This window comes from Sceloporus undulatus, chromosome 1 (genome assembly GCF_019175285.1).
Source record: "Sceloporus undulatus isolate JIND9_A2432 ecotype Alabama chromosome 1, SceUnd_v1.1, whole genome shotgun sequence".
In the NCBI taxonomy this organism is placed as follows: Eukaryota; Metazoa; Chordata; class Lepidosauria; order Squamata; family Phrynosomatidae; genus Sceloporus; species Sceloporus undulatus.
The window spans coordinates 297,567,878-297,594,008 of record NC_056522.1 but is presented as its reverse complement, the minus strand read 5'-3'; the positions used below and the strand labels follow the sequence as shown (position 1 = coordinate 297,594,008).

The 26,131-nt window shown below is 42.0% G+C and overlaps 1 protein-coding gene across 1 annotated transcript in view; it reads left to right on the top strand.

The window, feature by feature from the left end:
- The first annotated feature begins 5,032 nt into the window (after positions 1-5,032).
- Positions 5,033-26,131, top strand: part of SLC1A2 (solute carrier family 1 member 2) — a 134,481-nt gene continuing 113,382 nt past the window's right edge. The window contains exon 1 of the mRNA XM_042477269.1: positions 5,033-5,366. Coding sequence (XP_042333203.1) covers positions 5,350-5,366 — 17 coding nt within the window. The 5' untranslated portion in view covers positions 5,033-5,349. The remainder of the gene's footprint in view (positions 5,367-26,131) is intronic.

The window sequence follows — 26,131 nt, the reverse complement described above, 5'->3', positions numbered from 1 at the left end:
ACTGACTAAATCCTTGTAATTTCCCAGGAAAGTCCAGTTCCAGCAATTTCCCATGCCTGGTTCAAAAGAGAAAAGAAAAAAAATTCATTGATGTACTCCATCTCCAACAGAGGTCAGCAGAGCTTTGGAGGACTGATTTTAAATCACAGAAGCTTATATCTGTAAAGAAACTATACATATTTCCAAATTAACCCATCTGTATGTACTCATCATTGCTCTCTGGGAATAACCTTGCTCGTTGAAGTTTAAATTTTCAAAGGTGGTGTTTTGTGCAGTTGTCTTACTTTGTTCATTTAGTTGGATGAAGAATGCTGTGTTACTTTCTAAGACTGCATATATGTCTATCCAAGACATACTGTATCAATTTAATGTTTTTGTATTTAATGTATGGCATATCAATTAACTGTTTTTGTATTTAATTATGGTTATTTAATATGAACTGCCTTAAGTGCTTGTTAGAAAAGGGGAAACAAAATAAATTTGAGTAACTGAGTTACTTTTATGAAACCACCTGAAAAGGAAAGGCTAACCAAAAGCTTTGTCATCTATTCAGCAGTAAATCAATGAGTCTAGTTAGTTTTAAGCCCAGGTAGATGGATCAAAACTAAGAACACCACTTATGCTTAAGAATTAAGGAAAGAAAGAATGACAAAAGGGAAGGGAAACCCATATTGTTTGAATGTAGGTAGCACTGTATTTATTTGAGGATTTTGTTTCGTTTTGTTTTGTGCTTAGTAGTAGAAGAAGAAATAGTGAGGAATACTTTACAACTGCTATTTTGACCAAAATGGTGAAAGCTCTGGAAACATGCCTAATGCTGATCAGTTTAGGGAACTAGGAATGTTTTGCCTGGGGAACAGATATTTAGAGGCAACATGATAGCTATGTTTAAATATTTGAAGGGATCTCATATTCAGGATAGAAGAAGCTTGTTTTCTGCTGCTCCAGAGACCAGGACACAGCATTGGATTAAAGCTGCAGGAAAAGAGATTCTACCTCAACATTAGGAAGAACTTTCTGATTGTAACTATCATTGGGCAGCTGAAGATGCTACCTTGGAGACTGGTGGAGTGGAGGTTTTTAAGCAGAGGCTGGATGGCCACCTGTCCAGGGAGTTTTAATTGTGTCTTCCTCCATAGAAGGGGGTTGGACTGGATGGCCCTTGTGGTCTCTTCCAGCTCTGTGATTTTATGATACTACAGCTGCTCTCTAGGCTCTGAAGGAAGACTAACTGAAAGAAAGAAGTTGGCAGCATGAGCTTTTGTAGACTTCAGTCTACTTCCTCAGATGCTTTTAGCATCTGAAAAGCATCTGGGGAAGTAGACTGAATTCTACGAAAGCTCATGCTGCCAACTTCTTTCAGTTAGTCTCAAAGGTGCTACAAGATCTCTCTGCATACTGATTCTACAGACTAACTTGGCTTTACCTTTGAACAAACGTCTTAGTTTTCCATGATACCAAGTAATATAAGCCCATGTGAATGCTATGTAGGGGTGATCATAGGGCAATGCTACCTGGGTGGTGTCCACTACAAGTCCTGTTGGGCTCAATGGGACTTTTCCTCAGGGAAGCAGTAAAGGGCTGTAATATTTCAATCTTGCCCCTGAGAAGCCTTTTGTAGCCCCTTTCAGACTATGGAGTTTATCACACGGAGGCCCTTCTGTGTGGTAAACGTCATGCAAGTGCTGCCCAAACGTCATGCAAGCGCCATGGGTGTGATCCCCCATGGCACTATGGAAGTGGAATCACAGCTCACGTTCCATTCCCATCATGCACTCGTCACTGGGGGAACCTCCTGCAGCGCTTTTCTTATTAATGGGATAAATCATTATGAGTGCATGACGGGAACTGAGCAGGAGCCACAATTCCCCTTCCATAGCGCCATGGGGGATCATTCCCATGGCGCTTGCATGACATTTAAGCAGTGCTTGCGTGACGTTTACCACACGGAAGGGCCTCCATGTGATAAACTCCTAGGTGAAAGAGAGAAGCTTGGAACATAAACTTTTGTAGACTCCAGCCTACTTCTTCAGATACACAGGCTGGAGTGGAGAGTCCAGAGACAAACCATAAGTCTGAACGAAAGAAAGAAGCTGGTAGCATGAGCTTTTGTATACGTGAGGCTACTTCCTTGGAGGCATGTTTGGAGTGGAGACCTATATACACTCGTATGAGGGAAATGTCACATACAGAAATCACTTCCTTTCACTGCTGGTTGTGTCAAAAGTTGACTTCTGCCTGTTTGACCAGTGGCATATATATTCATTCATTTATTGCACTTATATCCTGCCCTATATACACACAACCATCTTATATAGGTCTGTCTCTGGACTCTCCATTCCAAACATGCATCTGAAGAACTAGGCTCTATAGGGTAATTTAAGTTTCCCAAGGCTTCAGCTTTTGGTAATGAAACAAAAATATTTAAATATCAAAAATGTCAAATCAAGCCTGTTAGGGTCTAGTTTTAAATTAGCAGAGTAGCAGAAATGCGCCTTTGTCTAACTATGCTCCCCCAAGAACTGAGAATGACTCAAAATCAAACATGTAGCATGTAGTTTAAAACAAAAGTTTACTAATGGCTTTAATCTATATACACTTGTCCCTCCACATTTGCTGGGGTTAGGGGCACAGGACCCCCGTGAATGTGGGAAAAACCACAAATAACAGAAACACATTTTTAACCTGAGAGAACACCTTTCTAGGAATCTCTAGGTCCTCCAATGCAACTCTGTGGTGAACATCTGCCAGACATTGACTACAGCATTGTGCTGGAGGAGCTACAATTGCCTAGTGGAGTGCTCTCTCTAGGAATCTCTAGGTCCGTCTTTGCGACTTTTGGTGAAAGTTAACCATAGTGTTGCACTGGAGGATCTAGATATTCCTACAGAGAATATATCAATAAAATCTGTGAGTAATCAAATCTGCAAAAGTCAAAGCTGCAAATGTGGAGGGATGGGTGTATACATAAAAGCTATATCCTAATCTAGCCAGTGAATAAAAAGGTAAAGGTAGTCCCTTGACATGAATGTCTAGTCATAACTGGCAGTAGGGGGTAGTGCTCCTCTCCATTTCTAAGCCAAAGAGCCAGTGTTGTCTGAAGATGAATTTGATGGCCATGTGGCCAGCATGATTGCACTGAACACTGTTACCTCCCACCAAAGTGGTGCCTATTTATCTACTTGCATTTGCATGCTTTTGAACTACTAGGTTGGCAGAAGCTGGGACTAGTGACAGGAGCTGACCCCATCATGCAGCACTCGGCCTTGAACAGCCAATCTTCCCATCATCAGAATTGGCATCGCATCCCCTGGCGAGTCAATAATTCTGGGTGAAAAGAACTGTTTATCTCACCATCTCTCCAAAGAAAGAGGACCCAACAGGTCAAGAGAAAAGCTTTAAGAGTCCACAAAGGGGGAGTGACCTAAATAACATAATTCGTTTGAATGAGGAGAGTTTGCATGCAGGGAATCCCTATCTATCTATGTATGCAAAAATCTTCCAACAGGCTCAAGTTGAAGGCTCCTGCTTCTTTCTTAAAAGAGTCCTTTGCATCCTCTGGTTTCCCAGACGAACACGGCTGGCTGGTCTATTGAATTCTACCACCGTGAGAGAGGAAGAGCAGAGCTCAGCGCACCCAATCCCTCTCTCTTCCTCTCCATAGTCTGTGTGTGTCTGTGTGTGTGTGTGTGTGTGTAAGTGGGCCTTTGCGCAGCCTCTAAAGCCGCCTTTTGTCTCGTGAGGATTAATTCATTAATGCGGCCCCTCAGCGTCAGCATCAGCAGCCGCCTCCCAAAGGGAGCTCCAATGGCAAGGCTGCCAAGCAGGGCAGGAGATGCTTCAGCCGGGGAAGGGGGCTCTCTCCCTGCGATTGAAGGCTTCTTTTCATCGGGTCCCAGTTCTGGGGAAAGAGCGGGATACAGATAGATAAAGAGAGAGAGAGAGAGAGAGAGTGGTTGGAGGGATTGCCCTATCCGACTCTCTGGAGAGCAAGGTTTGATTTCCTGGCGGGGCAAGTGACCCTGAGCAAGTCACACTCTCTCAGCCTCAGGGGAAGGCAACGGCCAAGCTCCGCTCTGGGCCTCACAACAAACTCCAACTCCCAGAATTCCATAGCCTTGAGCCAGACAAAGAGTTAAAGCGGCGTCAAACTGGGTTATTCTTCCAGTGCGGAAGCAGCCCAAGCTAGAGTGAGCAGAGGTCTCAAAGGAGGACGAGACACACCCCGCAAAACGGAGGACGTTCGACCCCAAAAATGGAGGACGTACCCAAAGAAAAGGCTTAACAGAAACCACGCCCAGAAACACGAATTCATTTCACATCTGTTTATTCCAGCTACGTTACACACACTGTATGCTCTCTCGAGGGCCCAAAACACCGAAAGAACTCAGTTCGAGACCGCTTTAACCTCCCTGGCTCCAGGCTCGGGAATGCTTTCTATATAGCTGTGTGAGCCCTTTAGCCTTCTCTGTGAGCTACAGTCATTCCCTAGCAGTTAAAGCGGTCTCGGATTGGGTTATTCCGTTATAGTCCTGCTCCAAAGGGAGGACCTTTAGGAATGCCTCCAAATGCAGGGAAGGCTGAAATGGCGGACGGGTCCCGGACAAGGAGGACAGCTGCCCCCCCCCCTCGACCCTCGCCTCGAAGGGCTTTCCTCCTTCCTTTTCAGGGGTTCCCTTTTTTGATCTTGCTTTGTCGGGTGATGTTGGCCAGCAGCCCCAAAATAGAGAGGGCTGGGCTGCAAATCCACCGCTAAACCTCCCTCGGCAGCCTCCTCCTCCTCCTCCTCCTCCTCAGCAGCCATGGCAATGGGAAGTCAACCCCCCGCCCCCCATTTATATATACTGTATATATATATACACACACACGCCACAAATACACACAAGAGACACACACAGAGACATCCTCCCTCCCACACTTTCCTTGAGGAAAAAAGGGCGGGAGGGGAGCGCAAGGTGTCCGCCTCAGGCGCCCAAATCCTCCTCCTCCTCCCTCCCTCCCCTTCTCCTCCTTCCCTCCCATTTTTCTTTCATTCTTTCTTTCTCTCCCTCCTGCTTCTCTCTCTCTCTCTTTCCTCAAGACATTGGAGGAAGCCAGACAGAGGAGGAGAAGGAGGTTTCCAAGGTGGCGGCCGGCGGCGGGAGGGCGACCCCGGGGCTCCCTTGGACGCTGGCCTCGGTGGAGGGGCCCGCAGCCACAAGGCGGGAAGCCCCCCGCGGATAAGGAGAGAGAGAGGGAGAGGGAGAGAGCCAGCCCTCAGCCTCGGCCCCTTCGACGCCTTTGGATTGCTTGGAGAGAGAGAGAGAGGAAAGAGGAAAGAGCCCTCAGGGGTCCCCCGCCTTCCTGACCATGGCAGCCACCGAAGGGTGAGAGTCCCTGGAGGGGGGGACGAGGGTCTTCCTCGTGGGGCTTTTGAGGGGGGTTGCCTGGTTTTGGGTCTGGGAGCCGGGCTTCATTTATTGGGGGGGGGGGGGAAGAGGGGTCCAAGGTCCAGGACTGAGGCGAGAATGAAGGGAGAGTCGGGCTGTTTGTGAGGCTGCAGCCCTATGGAAGGAAGCCCACCCTGGGACTCGGGGGAGGGTCCTTTCAGGGCCCCAAAGTGGAAAGGCAGCCAAAGGAGGCTCCTTCCCGAATCTCGCCGAGGGGAAGAAGCCCCGGGAAAACCCCGCTGGCGGGCGTGCTTTGCCTTGCACAAGGAAGGGGGCAAGCAGGCACACGTTGTGGGGCTTTAAAAACAACAACCACAAAACACACACACACACAAGACATAGAACCCAAAGTTTGTCGGCCTCTTGCGAAACGTTTCCAGAAGGCCTGAGAAGGCAGCCTCGGCTTTGGAGGGAAGACGAAGGGGCTGGTGGTTTGGGATTTGGGGGGGGGGGGGGGGTCCTCCTGTCTGGGGCTGTGGGGTTGCCCCCTCCATCTCCCTGTGGCGGTGGTTCTCTGCCAGGCCTGTCTGGGGCTGGGCGATCTCCTCTTGATCCGTTGGCTGTCAGGTTGGATCAGCCTGATCTGCTCGGGACGGGACCTTGTGAGGACAAGGGTGTCCAAAAGAGCCTCTCTGGGAGATCGGTGAGGGAGAGGGAGAGGGAGGCTAGCGCCTTTCCCAGGCTGGAAGGGGATTTCAAGCAAGCTGCCATCCCCAGGACAGAGCTCTGCAAAAAGGCCAGGCGGAAAGGACGAGGAAGTCTGGGGAGTCTGAGAAACTCCAGGCCAACAGGAGGGGGATTCTGGAAGTTGCAATCAAAAAGGAACTTCTCCTGGGAATTATAGTTCCAAACCCCCCCCCCCCCCAGCTCTTCTGTGGTACAGCAGGAACCTCTTAACAGTGCAGGGAAAGCACACACTCACACCCACCAGCAGCAAAAGCAGAGTTCTTGTTGGACTGCACTGTCCAGCAGTTGTGTTGGCAAGGGATTTGGGGTTTTGCAGTTCGACATCCTCTCGAGGGCCCTTCTCCCAGGTCTAGGCACTCTGCTTGCCTTTGGAAGGAGCGTATCCTGAAAACAGGGCTCCACTGTCAGCCATTGGCTTTGGGAGCAGGTGGTAAATGGGATTCTTGCCTTATGTTGAAGGTGAACACCCTTCTAAAATCATTCCTGCTGTGGCATCGTTGCACTACTCCTGTTATTTACTGTTAAGTTGGTTTGAATGTGAAGTGACTCCAGGAATGAGAGACCTCCATGTCAGCAACAGTCCTGCTCAGGTCTTGCAAACTCAGGGCCATGGCTCCCTGGATAGCATCAGTCCATGTTCAATGTAGTCTTCTTCCTTTCATACTTTCCTTCTTTTTGCACAGCATGATTGTCTTTCCTTGTCATCTCAGACTGTCTCCTTAGGCTCAGTTTAGCCGTACTGGGTTCTAGCAAGACTTGAGTCTTCATGTGCTCTAGGTAGGATCCATGGCAACCCATGGTCAAAAAGACACGAATGGGGTCTAGAGCTTCTGTGTATGATTCAAAAACAGTAACTTTTTCCCCTTAAGCTTTATTATTTTATATGCAAATGTTTGCAGATGTCACAAATTCATTAACCAGTTAATATCACTGAATGAATACAATTAGTTGACTTATTTCTTTAAATGAGTGACATCCTTCTTAAAGTGTGTTCAACATTGGTGGAGATGAGCTCATTGTGATTGCTACATAATGAATAATAATAATAATAATAATAATAGTTTTATTAGCTGCACACAGGGGACCCTTGGTATTCCAAAATCCATGGATGTTCAAGTCCCATTATATACAGCGGTCCCTTATATAAACTAGCATAATCAATGTTTACTTTTTAGAATATTTTCAAGCCATAGATAGTTGAATCTGTGGATAAAATATCCGTAGATATGGAGGACTAAATGTATTTCTTACTAAATTTACAATTTTCTTGATATGAGTATCTTTTTCAACAATTCATTCAGTTTCTCTAATTGTACAACAATAATATTCTCCACAAATGACAGATGGAAGACTTGAAACAAAGTGTCTTGGTTTAAGCCATCCAATACATTAACCGCTAATCTGAAAATTGAATAAGATACATCCAGTTCATTGGCTCACAAAGATGTCCATATTATCTAGCAATGATGGGAGTTGTAGTGGGAACACCTGGGAGAGCTCCTGGTTGGAAAAGGCTGCCATAGTGTGGTGTGGTGGTTTGAGCATCAGACTGCAACTCTGGAGACCAGGGTTCAAATCCCCATTCTGTCATAGAAACCCACTGGGTGACCTTGAGCAAATGAAGCCACATTCTCTCAGCTTCAGAGTAAGGCAAAGGCAAACCCCCTCTTATCAAATCTTGCCAAGAAAACCCATTGATAGATTTGTCTTAGGCTTGCCATAACTCAGAAATGATTTGAAGGCACACAGCAACATAAATACATATCATTTTAAAAAAGACAGGCATGGTGGAAATACAGACAGATATACTATCAAGCACTCTGTTTTTTCATGAGACCAAATGCAGCCACTGGGTTCAGATCAGACAATAAATTGGTCACCATATATACAGACAGATCAATATGAAATCTAATTTTATGCTTTTCTCCACTCATTTCTCTGAGAAGACCTTCACTTCTTTGAAAGAAGTGCCTATAGTGACCAGAGGAGACACAGAAAGAAAGAGAGTGAGGGGAAAGGATGCAGACATTGGATCAATTGACACAGCAGTGAACATTCTGTTATTATTAGCCTTAGGTGAAATATCTGAGTACATGGATTCTGTCAGATATTCTACCTGTTTGTTTCCTTCAAGTCACCAACTGGTGCTACAGTAATTAGGTTGAGTATGAAAACCAGCCCACTCCATGTATTGAAGGGATTCAATGTATCGATAAGCAAAATCAAAGGTCAGTGACTTTAAGGTGCTGGCTATACTATCAGAGCCTTCATTAAGTTGTGAGTAAAGAAGGGGCTGTATTTCAGTCATGAAGAAGAGCCTGGAGAAGTTACCTTTTGTGCTGGAACTCCCAGAATCCCAGTATAGCCACTGACAGATTCTGGAAGTTGTAATCCAAAAAAAGCAACTCTCAGGCTTTGTGGCAGAGTATCTGCTTTTCATACGGAAAGTCTGAAAATCTCTAGTTGGAGCTAGGAAGACTTCTTTTCTGAAAACCTAAAGCACCACTGTCTGTCAGTGGAAACAATACTGAGCTATATGGACCAGTTGTCCCATAGCTGGTGTCACAAACTTAGTTCTTAGCAACTCTGATTTAGTAAGCAGTAGAGAGATCCTCTACAAACATCCCTTCCAAACTGGCAGAATCCAAATGCTGTGGCGTCTGTACCACAATTTAGCCTTGAATACAGTACATCTAATCTCATCTGATTTTGGAAGCTAAGCAGGTTCAGAACTAGTTAATACTTGAAGGGGAGACCATGGTCGAAAACACACTGCAGAAATAATCCAGTCTGAGACTGCTTTAACTGCTCAGTGCTTGGGAATCCTGGGAATTGTAGTTTATTGTGGCACCAGAGCTTTCTGACAGAGAAGGCTAAATGTCTCAGAAAACTACAAATCCCAGAATTCTCTAGCATTGAGTCAGGGCAGTTAAAGTGGTCTCAAACTGCATTATTTCTGCAGTGTGTTTTTGACCCACCAGGATATACGAGGAACCTCCAGGCAGGATGCAGAAAGAATCCTGCCTCAAATTCTGGAAAGTTGTTGCCATCACCAACCCAAGTAACAATCCTAGGCTTGGTAGAGAAAAGGTTTGAGAATAGAATAAGGCAGCTTACTAGGTTTTTAACTATTAGATTCATAACTTGGATATATGAGAGTAAGAATGTTCATGGGAGATTCTGAATACTGCTGTGGCGTTGGGAAGCATATTATTTTATAGATTAATTTCCTAGTGGAAAGTAAACTCGAAATGGGATATTGGATACAAGCATAAAGGAATGTTTCTGACTTATGGCAACCATATCACAGAGTTTATTTGGAAAAATTTGTTCAGGGTTTGCCTTTGCCTTCCTCTGAGAGACTGACTTGCCCAAGGTCAGCCAGTGGGTTTCCATGGCAGAGTGGGGATTCAGACCCTGGTCCCTGGAGCTGTAGTCCAACACTCAAACCACTACATCATGTTAGTGTATGGTAAAACTAATATTTGGAGGTATATACATTTTACACTGTTAACTTGTGTGCAGCATAATTCTAAACCCATTTATTCAGACATGAATCTCGTTCTGTACCATTACTCCTGGGTAACCGTGGGTTATTACCATATTATTTTGAACTTACATAGGAGGAAATCTAGTTGAAACAATGAGATATACTTCTTTATAGACCACCAAAGAAAGTCCTTGCCAAAAGACTGTATGTTTCAAGTAGGCTCATATGTAACTTTTCTAATCTCCAGTCTCTTCATGCAGAATGCATGCAAAAAGATTTTGATTTTGCTAAGCATCCATTTCTTAGATGCCACATAGGCTAATCCTGGGAAAAACCCACTAAAGAAAAATTTTGATAGGAAAGGTTAGAAAAAGGTTCATTCATACTTGCTAATGTTTCTACCACTTCTATTTGTCTTGGACACCTGCAAACTGTATGAATGAATTTTAGCTGAATAATGTAAATAAACGCCAAGAGAAATGGTGTATGTGTGTGTGTGGGGGGGGGCAATTACAGATGATATATTTCCCCCCACATCAGTCCCACTCCTCTTTTCAAAATATCTTAACCTTTAGCTATATGAATAGGTCACGGAAAACAACAATAGTAAGAAAAGATTCCGAAGCACTCACAATCACTGTGCCTTCAATATCTGTGCAAATTACTGAAACTTTTGAGACAGAAACAGAATTTGGTAAGTTTATTTTTTGGACTTCAACTCCCAGAAATCCCCCTTCCCCCAGATTGGCCATGCTGACTGTGGGATCCTACAAGTTGTAGTTCTAGGGACAGAAGTCCATACATTCAGAGAATACATTAACTAGGAAGCTCCAACATGAAATTCTCACAAAAACTCCCACCAGGGCTTTGTTATTTTAATGGGTAGCCCATGAAACTGCCATGTTTCAACTGCAGGTGGATAAGCTCTTCTATGCAACCAGGACCCTCAGTTGCACAGACTTTTAAATATGTTGAGCAAATTCACATTCAGCTGAATACATATAAGTTTCCATCCTTCTGATCTTCTACCCAGTGCATAAAATGTCTGTAAAGTGATGGCTACTGCAATTAGTGAACCCACTCTGGGTTTTTAGTCAAATTTAAAGGAACTATCTGAGGTGCTGATCCACTTTTAGTACCTTGGATAGCAATTTTATAGTCTGGATGAAAACTTGGACCAGATTTGCCACCCCACTGACACAAACAACCAATGGACTTGGGGGATGTAACTGACAGTGAAGTTCAGGATGCTCCTCTGAAAGCATGGAGGGAAGGTGTGTTACCTGCTGGGGATCTTGTATAGGCCTGCTATTGCTTGTAATCTCATGACAATGGTTTTAAGTTCTTAGGGAGATTGTAAACCCTGACCACATTTAAAAGGATCAGAAGTTATGGGGAATCCTGAAAATAGCAGAGTTTGGAGCCCAATCCTTATCTACATTTTCTACATCTTTATGATGTAGAAAATTTAAGAGCTCCGATCATGGAATTTTGTCAAAACAGAAGGTGTAACAATGAAATAAAGGGAGGTAAAGACAAAAAAATATGGGCGACTCCATCACTATGTTCTATAACTAAGAAACGGTTTGAGACATAAATATTATTTGGCAAATCAGAAGACAAGAATAGGGAGTAAATTGAGTTTTATGAAATAAGATAGATGAAGGATGTTTGTATGGATTTTTGTCTGTGTATATGTTTATATGTTGTGATGTAAACTCTTGTTCTTTTTAAAATGATTTTGAAATTAATGAAAAAATAATTAAAGCAAGAAAATAGCAGAGTTTGGATAATAAACTTTTGGGGATTACAACCCCCAGCCAGTATAGTCCTTCTTAGTCCAGAAGAAGAGGAAGAAAATGGTTAGGCAATTCGGACTTGCTCTTATGGATAGTGTGCATGGTGATGGTCTTGTGCCAGCCATAAAAGACATCTTCCTATGGAACAGTTTGGAAGGAATGCATGGTAATCCATATCTATCCCCACTGTTTCTTTAGCAAGTTTCTTTGGTCTGTGTTCAGGGGATGCTATCGGCAGTGGTTTATTCCAGACAAAACCTCTTGTAAACAGTATAGAAATATTTCTTAAACTTTGAGCAATATCTGCAATTGGTGAAAAAAGGAGCTGTGGCTTCCAGTCACAGCTTGAGAAATTTACTTTTTGGAATACAGCTTCTGGGATACTCAGTCCAGGACATGATGGCTGGGAGACTATGGGAACTTTTCACAGCTTCAATCACTCTGCATATTCAGAGGTTTCGCTCTGTGTGCTCATTTCACAGAAAAAAATAATTTCTTTTTCATCTCTGTAGACAAACCATAATTTATTGTAGCAAAGATAGTGACCACAATAAAGTTTGTACTGTGGGCCAGTATCTTGTATGCATTCTGGGGCTAATGAAAAAAAAACTCTCATAGCCTGTAACCAATCAGCAATGGCTAATATGGAAATTTGCTAGCAGACTATAGACTTCTCAGTGTCACCCAAGTAGGAAGTGGAACCCTACAGTCTCAGTAGAGGGTACTGTAAGATAGGGACAAGGGGACTGTTACTTCAGCATTGTGAAAGGCACACAGTGAGTAAATAGAAGCTCTTGGGGGCAGCTTTTGCCATCTTAGCTTACATCTGCACCAAACACTGCTATGTAATGGGCAGCTGCCCGCATGCCTACAGTGGCATTTATCAAATGGGAGGAATTTCTCTTCAGTTCGAATGAAAAGAAAGTGGAGCCAAAACGCATTCACTTAAAGTCGCTAGTTTCGTGCAATTACGTGAATATGTATTGCATTTGAACTGGCTCCCCATTGCCCGAAAATAGCATGCCATTGCCCGAATTTGCGTGTGGCAGTCTATCACGCAATAACGTGAAACCACATGATTGCGTTCGGACTGACTTCCCATTGCCCGAATTTGTGTGTAGTGGGTTATCACGCAGTAACGTTAAACCCCATGATTGCATCCAGATTGCCATCAGATTATATTTCCAATTCCCCTTGTCTGATAAACTCCATAGCCTCCATAGTCCTGCACATCTAGCTCTCTAGCAGGCGTGACGGTTTTTTTTCTGGCAAGTAGCAGCACTCAATGGCAGAAGCTGACAGTCTTCCAGCAAATTATATGATGGTGGAGGTGAAGAGGCTGCTGTTGGATTAATACATATGTTGCAAAATGGAGTTCTACTTTACATAAGCTAATTTGTATTCATTAAAATACTGTATTCTTATGAATCAAGCCCTTCTGGTAGGCTTCATCTGGTCAACTGGTTGGCCACTGTTCTTACATTATATTTAAGCGTCCAGAGATCTGCTTTTGATCTATTAACATCTTAAAGAAGACACTTGAGGCCTTTCCATTCATGTCCATTCCTTGGCTAACCAAAGGGTGACCTGGTAAACAAATAGAATATTCTTTTATAGAGCAATCTAGTGTGACACAAAAAGAATTCAGCTGAACCATATATTTACAATCTGTCATATACTTTCCTCGTTGTGTCTGATCTTCAATCTGGAAATAGATGCTAACTGACAGTAACAGTTCATGCATCTGATAAAATGGATTCTGTTCTGCCAAGGCTTATACATCACTAGATGTGTAGGATTTGTATATTTTTAAGGGGCCACAGTGCTTTTTGCTGTTTTTTGCTGCAACATATCACCACTGCTTCCTTCTTGAATCAGTAGATTCATAAATATATACAAGTAACACATATATTAAAACCAGAACTGGGAAAAGTTATTTTGGGGCTACAACTCCCAGCATCCTTCAGAAAGCATGGTCAACTTCTGGAATAATGAAATCATGCAAATATCATCTATTACAAAGCCCTTTTTAATCTTTGTAATGTATACAACACCAGTAATCTAAATTCCTTTGGTTCTGTTTTATCTTACTTGGCCATCATAGAGTAGATGGAACAGATAAACTTAAGAAATGAGAACTATTCACCATGCCTTGACATGGCGCCCACTGATGGTAATAGCAAAACGCCCACTGATTTCAGTAGTGCAGGCTTCTAAACTCAGTGAAATAAGGCAAAGAAAATGTTCTTTTGCTCAAACAAGAACTGTTTGCTTCCAAAATACCTAAATCAGAATAGATTTTTAAAAATTAGGGTGCCCTCCAACTTTGTTATTTATTTAAGCATGAACACAGATATATCAGAGGTGGAGTAATTGACGTAGAGTAACCAACAGTCCCACCATCCCTCACCATTGGCCATGCTGGAGCAGGATGATGGGATCTAGAACCCAACAACATTCAAGGAGCCACAGGTTCCTCATCTGCTTTTGTACTACAAGGCATTTCTCAGGAACAACACACAGAGCTGACTAGAACCATCTTGGCACATCTGGCACAGTGGAGATGTGTTACTTAGTGCTGACCTGTTGCAGTATAGAATCATAGGATCATAGAGTGGAAGAGACCTCAAGGGCCATCCAGTCCAACCCCATTCTGCCATGCAGGAACTCTCAGTCAAAGCATACCCGACAGATGGCCATCCAACCTCTACTTAAAGACCTCCAAGGAGGGAAACTATCACACTCTGAGGGAGTGTGTTCCACTGTCTAACAGCTCTTACAGTCAGGAAGTTCCTCCTAATTTCCTGTAAAGAGATTCCACCTTAACATTAGGAGGAACTTCCTGACAGTGAGGGCTGTTAGACAGTGGAACACTTATTTGGAGTGTAGTGGAGTCTCCTTCCTCGAAGGTCTTTAAACAGAGGCTGGATGGCCATCTGTCGAGTATGCTTTGATTGAGAGGAATGCACAATGCTGATCCCTGTAGAACTCACATGTAGGGGTGGATGAACATTCTTCTCTCTCATAGTATGATATAAAATCCACTAGTGTTGGCCAGAGCCACCAACTGCATTACACAGAAAGACCTGAAGTTGGAGCTGGAAGACAGGACAAGGAAAAAAAAAAAAGCAGGGAAATGAGAGGGAATGCCAGGCACTGGAACATATTGTAAATTGTAACCATCAGGGATTGAAACAAAAATACTAAAGCAAATTGTAGAAACTCTTATAATAATTGTGCCCTTTGTTCCAGAGACTCTTTTGTTAGATTTCAGTTGTAGTATCAAACAGATGGAGAGAGAGTGGGAAAGTGTTTCATGGGGCGGGGAAGGAAGATCCCCTTCCTTCTTTTTAAGTGCTCGCTTGACAGTGTGAACAGACTCCATGCAAGAAGAAACAATGTGTATATTGGCTTTGTAAGCATCTTTGGGAACACTGCAGATTGCAAGGACGAGGCTATATCCATGTGGCTTGTACATTCACAGGGTTTGGGAATTTAATGACATAGCCTTGATAGTTTGGATCTGTATACAAATGGATCTTGTAGCACCTTTGCGACTGACAGAAGTTGATAGCATAAGCTGTTGTTGTCTTAAGTCTACTTCATGGGGTGTGTGTTCGTGCAGTCTATTGTAGCACTGAAGATCAGGAAGAGAGCTATTGCTGTGATCCAACATGCATACACAAGCCTTAGCTCTCCTCAGGGCCTTCTCCAGACCTTTGCTGCCTGAAGTAAAGAAGATGCCCCCTTCTTTTTTTGATTACAGAAGGTGACAAGACTAGCAACTACATTTTGCTTCAACAATGTCAGTTTTCTCGTTAAGGTTGCAAAAAGCACTAAAACATTTTGGTAGAGGGAATGAACAAAATTCATTGCATCTTTAAACACCTGCTTTTAATTCAAGATTAATTTGCAAGGAAGCCTTTCACAGTTACAAGCATTTGCTGTTTTTTCCTTCTCACAATAACTAGCACTGATGGACACAATTTTATTGGCGGGAGAGGTTAAGTAGATGGGAACAAATGGGGATGAAAATAAAAGAGATGGTTCTACCTCTCTGCCTTTCTCAAACAGGAACCTTTTCCTTACTTTTACCCGTCTTTTCCAGGCCAGCCTGTTTCTGCCAGGTTTGATGTGGGGACCATCTTACATGCATAGAGTTCCTGATCCTGTAGCTGTGTCCAAGCAGTGAGCAGGCCCACACATGCAGTTTTGACATAATGGGAACATCAGTATGCAAAGGGATATTGTAGCACCTTTGAGACAAACTGAAAGAAAGAAGTTGGTAGCATGAGCTTTCATAGACTTGAGCTTAGTTCCTCAGGCTCAAGTCTATGAAAGTTCATGCTACAAACTTTTTCTTTCAGTTAGTCTCAAAAGTGCTACAAAATTCCTTTGTATACTGATTTTCCAGACTAACATGTCTAGGTCTTTGAATAAAACTGGGACAGTTAACATACATAGGCGACCTGTACTGGTCTGTATTATGTGGAGGGAATTAATGCAGGCTGTTCATGTGTATAGACATACACACACACACATACATATTTTTGGCTTGAAAATACCCTGCAGCAAATAAACTGTGTGTTTTAAAAGAGGTGCTAAAATGATGTTTTTATTTCTCAAGTATGAAATAAGCTACACAACAGGAGAATTAGCTGCATCTTTTTTACCCATCTGACCTCTTCACCTCCACTTTGCTCTCTAATCCTTCTGCAAGGGCTGCCTCTCTAAGGCTACAAATCTCTGAGCAGCTTTCAAACAGCTGCTGTTTTTAAATGGGGGGGGGGGGGAGGAGTAACCATACTATGATAGTAGAGAACTGCACACTGTGGGGAGAACAAATCTGAGATCTAGTTCACAGTACTGATCAGAAAAGCAAACACCAAATCCTTCAGTTTTGTACTGTGACTTACGGAGAAATCTAACCTGAACCAGACATTATTTTAAATTCTTAATAACATAGCAGTAATTTGTATAGGTCAGACCACAGATAAGATTTGTCACCTATGAATGATTTATCTTTCCCTGGGAACCCTACTATATTTTTCAACAAGACAAAGTTTTTTAAAAAGTGACTGATTTCTTAATTTTATTTTAAGGAAAGGAAAAATGGTTCTAAGTATTAAAAAGCCTAAGTCCACCCATTGCCATATTTTAATCTTATATCTTTTTCATGTAAGATATATAAGGTGGAAGCATTACACAGGCACAGCATAATATTATATGAGGGAAAGGAAAATATGTATGTAACCCTGCAACATAGCACATGTTATAAAGTCTTGTGATCTTGCTGCTAGATGGTGCCAACTTTACGGTTCACCCAACAGCTTTGGAGAGGAACATGTCGTCTGCAAAATTCTTTCCAACCTCACAAGAAAAATCAGTATACAGATGAGAGCTTAGAAAAGTTACCTTTATACACTGAGGCTGCATCTACACTGCAGAGTTATTGATTAGAAGCTTGTAGGAGGGTTGCATGCAATAAAATATGGGCTTAGTGAATTTGTAGACATGTTGGAGATGAGTTCCAAAAAGATTGGATTAATTCTGCACTGCAGAATTAATGCAGTTTGACATAGCATTAATAGCCATGGCTCAATGCTATGGAATTCTGGGATTTGTAGTTTGATGAGTTATTTAGCCTTCTTTGTCAGAGAGCTCTGGTGCCACAACACACAAACTAGAAATCCCAGGGTTCCATAGGATGGAGCCATTGGCAGATAAAGTGGAGTCAAACTGCATTAATTCTGAAATGTGGTAGCAGCCTACATTTCCCCAAATCCCCCAACCAGCACACTGGTGGGAAATGCTGGGAAACAACTTTTACAAACTATAGTTGAGGGTTGTGGAGGGGTGAGAGATGGTCAAAATGTAGACATTGACTTCTTAAATAAGAAGTATCCTTCCACAATGAACTTTTCCTTCAGTCCCAAAATTTCTATTGTTGCAGTGATTTAAAACATCTGTTGAACCTTAAGAAATACTGTTTAAACATCCAAAGAAAAAGAGCAGGCAAAGTGACCAAAGGAATGTGAACATAGAAGATCAAAGAGATGTAGGTCTGAATGATTTTCAGTGCCTCACTCTCTGCAATGCACTCTCTGCAATGCTAGAAATTTGGAGAATGGATGAAACTTTCATTGATGGGGCAAAATCTTTCCCTGGCAGCATGCCCTCATAGGCCCTCCCCCATAACTGCAACCCTGAGTAATATAAAATGATTGTGGTATTTATGGATATTAGCACAGTTACATTATCCAGTCAAGAAGCCCTTCTCTTGAAAAACATTATTTGTATTATGGTGAGAATGTGGTTTTAAAATACCTCTGTCTTGTCACCTCCTACATATATTTGTATCCGTGCTCTCTCCTCCCGCCTCCTTTTTACCAGCAGGTGCCTATTCGAAGAGTGTTAACTGAAAACTTTTTGCCAGTTCTAAAATAGCTGCAATATGTTTCTGCAAAGGAGCAGGTGGCAACAGTAAAACAGAGGTGGAGGTAGTTTCACACAAAGTTTTTCAGGGGATAAAACAAACCTTAATCACTCAGTTCAGTGGAAAGTGTGTATCCTTAAATAACTAGCAGGAGTTTTTTTACCAGCTCTTTACCGTATATAAAATCAAGTAGAGACATTACTTTAGTCTCACACCTATCTCCATGTTAGAAAAGAACTGATCTTAGATGATGTGCTACTAACTGCGTTGTTTGGCATGAAGAAGTGAGAGGGAGACAGATTAAACCTTATCAGCAAACAGCAAACTTGTTCTCTATTACCAGTCCATGAACAACTAATAGGCGAGAATGTGATTTTAAAATACCTTTGTCTTGTCACTTCACCTAAAACAAAACAAAACAAAAACAGCTCACTGAGGACTGAGCATGCTGAGCATCCTGGAAACAAGCATGGCTGTCTCACTGGAATCTTGAAGAGCCCTTGTGTGTATCCACACTGTTGAATTGAAGTAGTTTGAGACCACTTTATCTTCCATGACTCTATCCTACAGAATCCTAGGATGTGTAGTTCGGCAAAGCACCAAAGCTCTCTGACAGACCAGGCTGAATACCTCACAAAACTACAAATCCCCAGATATTGTAGGATAGAGTCATGGCAGTTAAAATGTTGTCAAACTGCTTTAATTCTGTATTCTGAATACAACCCTTAACAGTGCAATGTTTAGTTGCAGATGACACCTATGTTTTCTGAAAGATTCCCCAAAGCCTATCAGTTGTTTGTTCTTTGAAGCACTAGTAAGCTGATGCTTTGGCAATATTTTCTCTTCGAAGACAGCCTTTCTCTTCCTAACAAGGATGACAATCAATCATCACGTTGCAATGCCCCAAAACGTTGAAATTGCTTTCTTGCCCAGTGTTCTCAGTGGTGCTATCAAATAGCCAAATTGGGTTGACTATGTGACAAAGTCATTGTTGCTAGGAAGAGAAAGACCTATTTTTGAGCCCCCCCCCCCAAAAAAAATCCATCTTTGGAAGTTACTGAGGGTCAGGAATGTGAAGACTTGGAACTCTCTTGTTAAAAGCTGCCTGAATACTAAATATTTTACTAAATACCTTTCCCACCACCATTCCCATCTCCTTTTGTGTTGTCTCTTTTTAGATTGTAAGCCTGAGGGCAGGGAACCGTCTAATTAAAAATAATAATTGTAAGCCGCTCTGATAGCCTTTAGGGCTGAAGGGCGGGGTATAAATACCATAAATAAATAACAAATACTGAGGTGATGCTCTGAAAGGAATCAAGGTGTATCAGAAGTGTAGCTTTTTCCCTTTTATACCATACCTTGTTTTGCCTTGGGTTGCCATAAATCAGAAATGACTTGTAGGCACACAGGAACAAGAGAAAGTCTAATAAAAAAAATCTACATCACCTATTAGTTTATTATTAATTTATTATTATTAATTTAACCATCTATGCCTCACCTTGTCCCTAGATGTGGGACTCCGGGTTGCTTACAAAAAAGTAAAGCAATTACAGGGTGTTTTGCAGGGATATTGTAGTCCATAACAACAACACTTATCTAACCTCTGCTCATTGAGAGCCCTAATGATTCCTGAACATGTGGGGCTGTACATGTGTGTGTGTGTGCCCATTGACTTGTGCACATTGAGGGAGAAGACTGTTGAACCTCTCAACTGTTGAACCTTACAGGCATTTTTAACATGTAAGTAGATTTATCTGACCCCTGCTGCACACCCATTACAAGACTAAGCATAATGTTCCATTGCACATAGTAGAGTGAGGTGGTGAAATTGTGTGGGCAGTGCAGATCTTATTATGATTATATGTTTGCATTCGTAATTTCTGTAAATTTCATAGAATTTCATAGTAAATTTCATATTGATTGATATTATGAAATAAATTGTAAATACTAATTAAATAAAAATTGACAGATTCAGCAGGCAAAGCATGAAATATATTGATGTATGAAATATATTGTAAATATTAATTAAATAAACACTTACAGATTCAACATGAAAAGCATTTGAAACTGTTAAGTAAGGGACAGATTCTCAGATCCAAACAGCCTCCAGTCTTCCCCTTCATATCTTCCATATAGAAATGCATTATGTGAATCGTCCAGAATCCCCCCATCCAGTGGCCTTTCTGGTTGGGGGATTTGTGGTGTGTGTGTGTGTGTGTGAGAGAGAGAGAGAGAGAGAGAATCTAAAAAAGTAATTTTTCCAAAGTCTAGAATTGTAACCCTGGTGGCGCAGTGGTTAAATGCCTGTACTGCAGCCATTCACTCGAAACCACAAGGTTGCGAGTTCAAGACCAGCAAAAGGGCCCAAGCTCGACTCAGGCTTGCATCCTTCCGAGGTCGCTAAAATGAGTACCCAGACTGTTGGGGGCAAATTAGCTTACTTGCTAATTAGCTTACTTGCTGTTCACCGCTATGATCTTTGGAATAGCGGTATATAAATAAAACAAATTATTATAATTAAATTAATACTGTAGTGTGTGGAATGACAATAACAGAATAGGTAGAGTCAGAGTCTTCGTTAGTCCTTTCATTGGGAGGAAATGTTAACTGATTTTTTTCTGTTATTTCAGTTGGGCCTGTGTAATAAAATGCTATCTGTATAATTAATTAAAGGGAACGGGAAGGGGGAGGAAGAACAGGAAAAGATGCACAGAATATAATGTGTAGAAATGCAGGTGTGAAACCATCTCACAAAAGAGTGGCTATTTCCAGGATATCAAGGAGACACTGTAAAGATTGGCTTGCTTGTTTGTTTGTTTCATTTATATCCTACCTTTCTCATGACATGGGAGCCAATGTGGCTTAGAACAAAGTTATTTGGTAAAATATTCTGGGGAATATCTTCAAGGCTTGTTGGCAACACTGAATGTCATTTAAAAGCATAATAATAAATAAGGAAATAAAGTACATACAAAGCCTTTAAAATGCTCCTTCCACATAACCAATTAATCATCAAATGCTTGTGTATTAATTTTTTAAAGTCTTTCCCTGCTGGAGAAAAGAAAATGGAGAGCAGACCAGCCCAAATCCATGCAAAGCAATTCCATAGGCTCATGCAAAATAATTCAACAGCCTGGGAGAATCAACTAAGACTCCTCCACCCCCCTGTGTCCTCACCAGATGAGCCTGCCATGGTGATGAGGATGAGAGAAAGCCCTCCTCTGACGATCTAAAGACTCAGGCAGAGAGATATGGTCTTTCAGATAGTCAGCACCGAACCTTAAAGAAAGATTAAAATCCTAGCAGAACTCACATGGCATAGCTCTGTGGGTTAAATGAAATACATGGTTTGCTGCTTGTAGTATAAGAAGCACAGGCAGTTTCTGCTTATACCATTGACCTATTGTGAGAACTTGTATTAAAAAATTATGAACCTGCTGCAATTCTGTAATTGACATGGAGTTTCTAAAACAAATCAGTGTGTGTGTGATTATGGAAAACAGTTTGCACAAAATATTACTCCATATGTTTCTTGTTTATAAGGACAGAATGGATTGTGGCTGCATTAGAAATAATCATATGTATGAAATGACCTAAGAATACAGGTAATAGTTGAGGGGGAAAATAGTTTATCAAAGGATTGGCAATGCTGTTCAGTAATGCATTGTATTGTTGCCTGAAGCACCAATTCTGACATCCTTACACATTCTAGATGCTGTGCAATATTTATACCAACGGGGCCAAACCCATGAGCAACAGAATATATATATTCACATGTCCATAAAATAATACATAAGAGGATGAATCCTCATTATCAAGTGTCCTGGATATTGGGATTATCACATGGCAGTGAACATATTCCAGCATATGCTGTCCCATCCAGAAGGGGATGCTCAATTTATTTGCATTCAGTACCATACACTTATAGCTTAGAGAAAAATAGAGACACACAAGCTTTGAATCTGAATACATAAACTGACAGCCTGGAACATATCAGCTTTGTACAAGTTTGACACCAGGGATGGACAAAAGAAGCAGAAGAGAGAACCTTAAAAACTAACAAGTTTTATTACATTTTTGTGGATTGCATCCCATTTCCACACATCAATGATAATGAAGTGAGCTGCAGTTCACAGAAGTTTATGCCTTCTGCTTTGAGGTGCTTTAAGATGCTAAAAGGCTCTTGACTGTTTGTTTATGCTAGAACAGAATTGTGGCTCTGCAAGGAGAAGGACAGGTACCATTCCACTTTTGAGTGCTTTCATCCCATTCTGGCTTTGATGGGTTTTTTAAATTAAACTGCAATAAAAAAACCAAATATCTTCAAACTGAAATATACTTTTAAAATCAATTATCTCTCAGATTGCACATCTTCAAGAACTGTGTCAAAACATCCAGAAATTGCAAAAGCCAAAGTGAATAACTGTTTGATTCCTCACCTTAGTTTGAGTAGCACATCATATAGAAAAAAATGTCAATAATACTTACTCATCCTAGTAGTTCTTTAAATTTCTGTGCTGTTAGATTTAATTATCAACAAAGGCAGACTACAGTGTTTAAATACTAACACATATGTAAGCACTAATATGTATTCTGCTTTCTAAACATTGGGGTGCTTTGATACAGAATTGTAGCCTTGTTCCTTGCACAATATCTGTGTTTGTTTCCAAAAATCTACTGAGTGAGGGGCATTTTGGAGCATTTAGTTGTCAAGTCGGACCTGTCTCAATTTGAACAATTGAATGGGACTACTGACACTAACTATGATCCAATTAGATGTGCTATAAGTGTGGGGCATTGGTTGATTATGTTGTTCTGTATATTCACAGGCAGAAAGTAGAAGCATGTGAATTGGAAGTACATTTCTAGTATGTTATATGTGATTAATCTCCCATATTGATGGTGGAAAAGAACACTGAGGGTATATTTAATGAGGAATTAGTAAACATTGCTTTGCTTTATGAATAGTATGACTGAAATGCTGTATGGGGAGACATATGTCTAGCATGTAGCTCTATGTCTCTGCAGCTGTCTGCCAGTGCTAGCCCCACCTTTTAAATAATTCAGTCCCCAACACAGCCATTTCCTTGTATCTGGGAGAGTAAGTGGTAGGTTCAGTGGAGGCACTTCCAGCTATTTTCCTGTAGTTGGGCATTCTGTAACAGGCATTTACAGGCATATATAAGTTTTTTGGGAGGCCACTGCAGATGATATCCTTGCAGCATGTCCAGCCACAGGAAAATACTGTAGCTGGGCACAGCTCTGTTGACTCCCCCAACTCTCCTATGACACAAAAATGATGGGGGGTGGGGGATGAAGCTGCATCAGTTAAAACCTGTATTTGGGATACAAGTTTGGTAGTAAATGTAGTCAAGAATTCCAACATCCACAATGACCTTAAATCTGGGTTACAATAGTATAAATTGGATTTAATGTTATTGCAACTTGCTAATAAGGTGCCAGCCAATGTTTCAATCCATGTTCAGGGTTTTACAAATAGTTACAAGATTTCCATACCACTTCTTTTCCCTGTGAATGTGAGCAGGTGTGAACTTGAGAGTAGGAAACTTGGCATCGCCACAAGTGTGAACTGATCTTACAGTAATTACAAGTTATGCTAATTAGCTTACTTGCTGTTCATCGCTATGATCTTTGGAATAGCGGTATATAAATAAAAAAACAAAAAACAAAACAAAATGAAGACATAACATCAGTCAATTTACAGTAATCTGGAAAATACAGCATTAGTGAAGGAAAGATGAGGAGAGAAGTCTTGCTACCATGATGCCACCTCAATCTCCCTCCCTCCCTCCCTCCCTCTCCCTCTCCCTCTCTCTCTCACACACACACCATACCTGTTAACTCTCAATACCATCACTCAATCACTGACTGGACCATGACAGCAGGCTATATCCATATACTCTGCTATGTCCTCTAGCCCCTGCCCCCTAGTGTGGCCATTTACATGTTGCTAAAAAGGAAGGCAAAGTATCATAAAAGGCAATGAAAATGGTAACTGATTTACATAAAATATGTATATGCTAATTTGTGCAAATAGGTGCATATTTAAGAAAATATATATGATTTAAATGGAATAGACAACTCACTGAGGAAAACCTTAGAGTCCCTCTTCAAGTCTGTTGTCCAGGTGCTCACCAGTAACACACAACTTCATGAGCCCTTTTCTCCTTTCCTTAATAGACCTTTACCTTCAGATTGTACATGAATGTCAAATTCAGTCATCTCAAAACCCTTCCTTCACTGGTTTGATTCACTGAGAAGCAAGACATATAGCTACCATACTGCTCTCCCTGACTCCAGAGATCCTTGGCCTCACCTTTCACCAGTTTTGTTGTCTGCATGTGATGTATCCTCCTTGTTGTTTTCTGTTGTGTGCCATCACATCATTTCTGACTTATGGCAACCCTAAGGCATACCTATTATTATTATTATTATTATTATTATTAAATTTATTTGTACCCTGCTCTTTTCCCAGAATTGGTACTCAGAGCGGCTCACAGGGTTTTCCTGGAAAGATTGCTCAGAGGCAGTTTGCCTTTGCCTTCTTCTGAGGGTGAGCATGTATGAATTGCCCGAGGTCATGCAGTGGTTTTCTGTCCTTGAGTCGGAATTTGAACTCTGTTCTCCAGGGTCATAGTCCAACACTCAGACCATTCCACCACACTGGCTACTAATGCATACATCTAATAATAGGGAAATTTCAGCTTTGTACATATCATCATGAAAATGTATTAAACAGCAATACAGCCCATGTCATCCATCTGCAATAAAATTTAGAACAAGAAATGAAAGCTGGTACAGACATTTGAAAAGGAAATATAATTTAGGTGGATTGAAAGTATCATCAGTTTTTAAAATTGCTTTAGTACATTAAAAAAAATCATTGTTTCTAATTTTCTGAAATTTACTCTAGTAAGTTCTTAATACTGTGGCTTTGATACAAAGCTGTCATTCTATTATTGCAGATGGAAAGTACTTTCAGCCTATGTTTGGAATATTCATCATCCCAAAGGGTATTCATTCCCCAAAAGCAAGGCCAGGGGATTTCAGGGCTACAGATAAGAGATGCAGAAAAGTCCCATTCTGTTAGCATTGGCGCGGTACAGACCGCCAAAAAGCGGTATACCAGTGCTGGTATTAGGGTTAGGGAACGTGCACCATGTACATGCTCCTTAACTCTAGTATGTGCTGGTGGCGGCATAATGGCGGTGCCCTGTGTACACGGGCCCCATCATTATGACATCACTACCGCACCGCATCCAAACAGCACACCGCAGGCATGACATGTTTGGGGCCCCCCAGGCCACTTGTGGCAGCCTAACAGTGGTGCGAGAAGGAGCTCCGAAACAGAGCTCCTTCTGGCATGCGCCTTGTTCCCACAGCCACAAAACGGCTGTGGGAACGACGCCAGGGAGAAAAGGGCTAAGTGGCCCCTTTTTCCTCTGCCTGTGGCTGTCGGAGTGTCCTGGGGCATGAAGCCCCAAGGACACCCCTTTTCCAGGCCACAGGGAAGTGGCATTTTGTCGCTTCTCCATGGCCTGGAAAAGCACCGGGTTCAAGCTGCAGGGGCTGCCAGTGAGGCTGCCCTGCCTCCAACCCGGCAAGAAAAGGGGTGGCTGCGGACCACCCCTTTTCCTCCATCTGTACCCCACATTATATCTGTTTCATTCCTGGAAGACAATTGGAGAGCCATATCTATATGTTTAAATTAAGAAGTATAAAGAAACTAAAGGTAAAAAGTAAAGGTTGGCATGGTACAGAGCGCCAAGAAGAGGCGGCTAGGAGCTGCCTCTTGTTACTGCATAGCAGTGCCGCAGCAATTAAATTCTGTGGTGCTGCTACATGAAAAAAAGGATCTCTAAAAAGCGACTTTTTTGTGCTGCTGCAAATAGCTTGCGGCAGCGTGAGCACATCATTGCTGCACATGCCATCTGTTCGGTGCCACACAGTGAGGACGCCCTCATCACGTGTGAGGGATGAGGGTCGTGTGGGAGGGCACCCCTCGCATGTGACGAAGGAGTCCTTTGGGGCCGGTATGTACTGAGCCATGGTCCCTTGACACGAATGTCTAGTCGTAACTGACTGTAAGGGGCTGTGCTCATCTCCGTTTTTAAGCCAAAAAGCCAGTGTTGTCCAAAGATGACTCTGGTGGTCATGTGGCCAGCATGACTGCACCAAACACGGTTACTTTCTCACCAAAGTGGTACCTATTCATCTACTTGTATTTGCATGCTTTCGAACTACTAGATCGGCAGAAGCTGGGACTAGT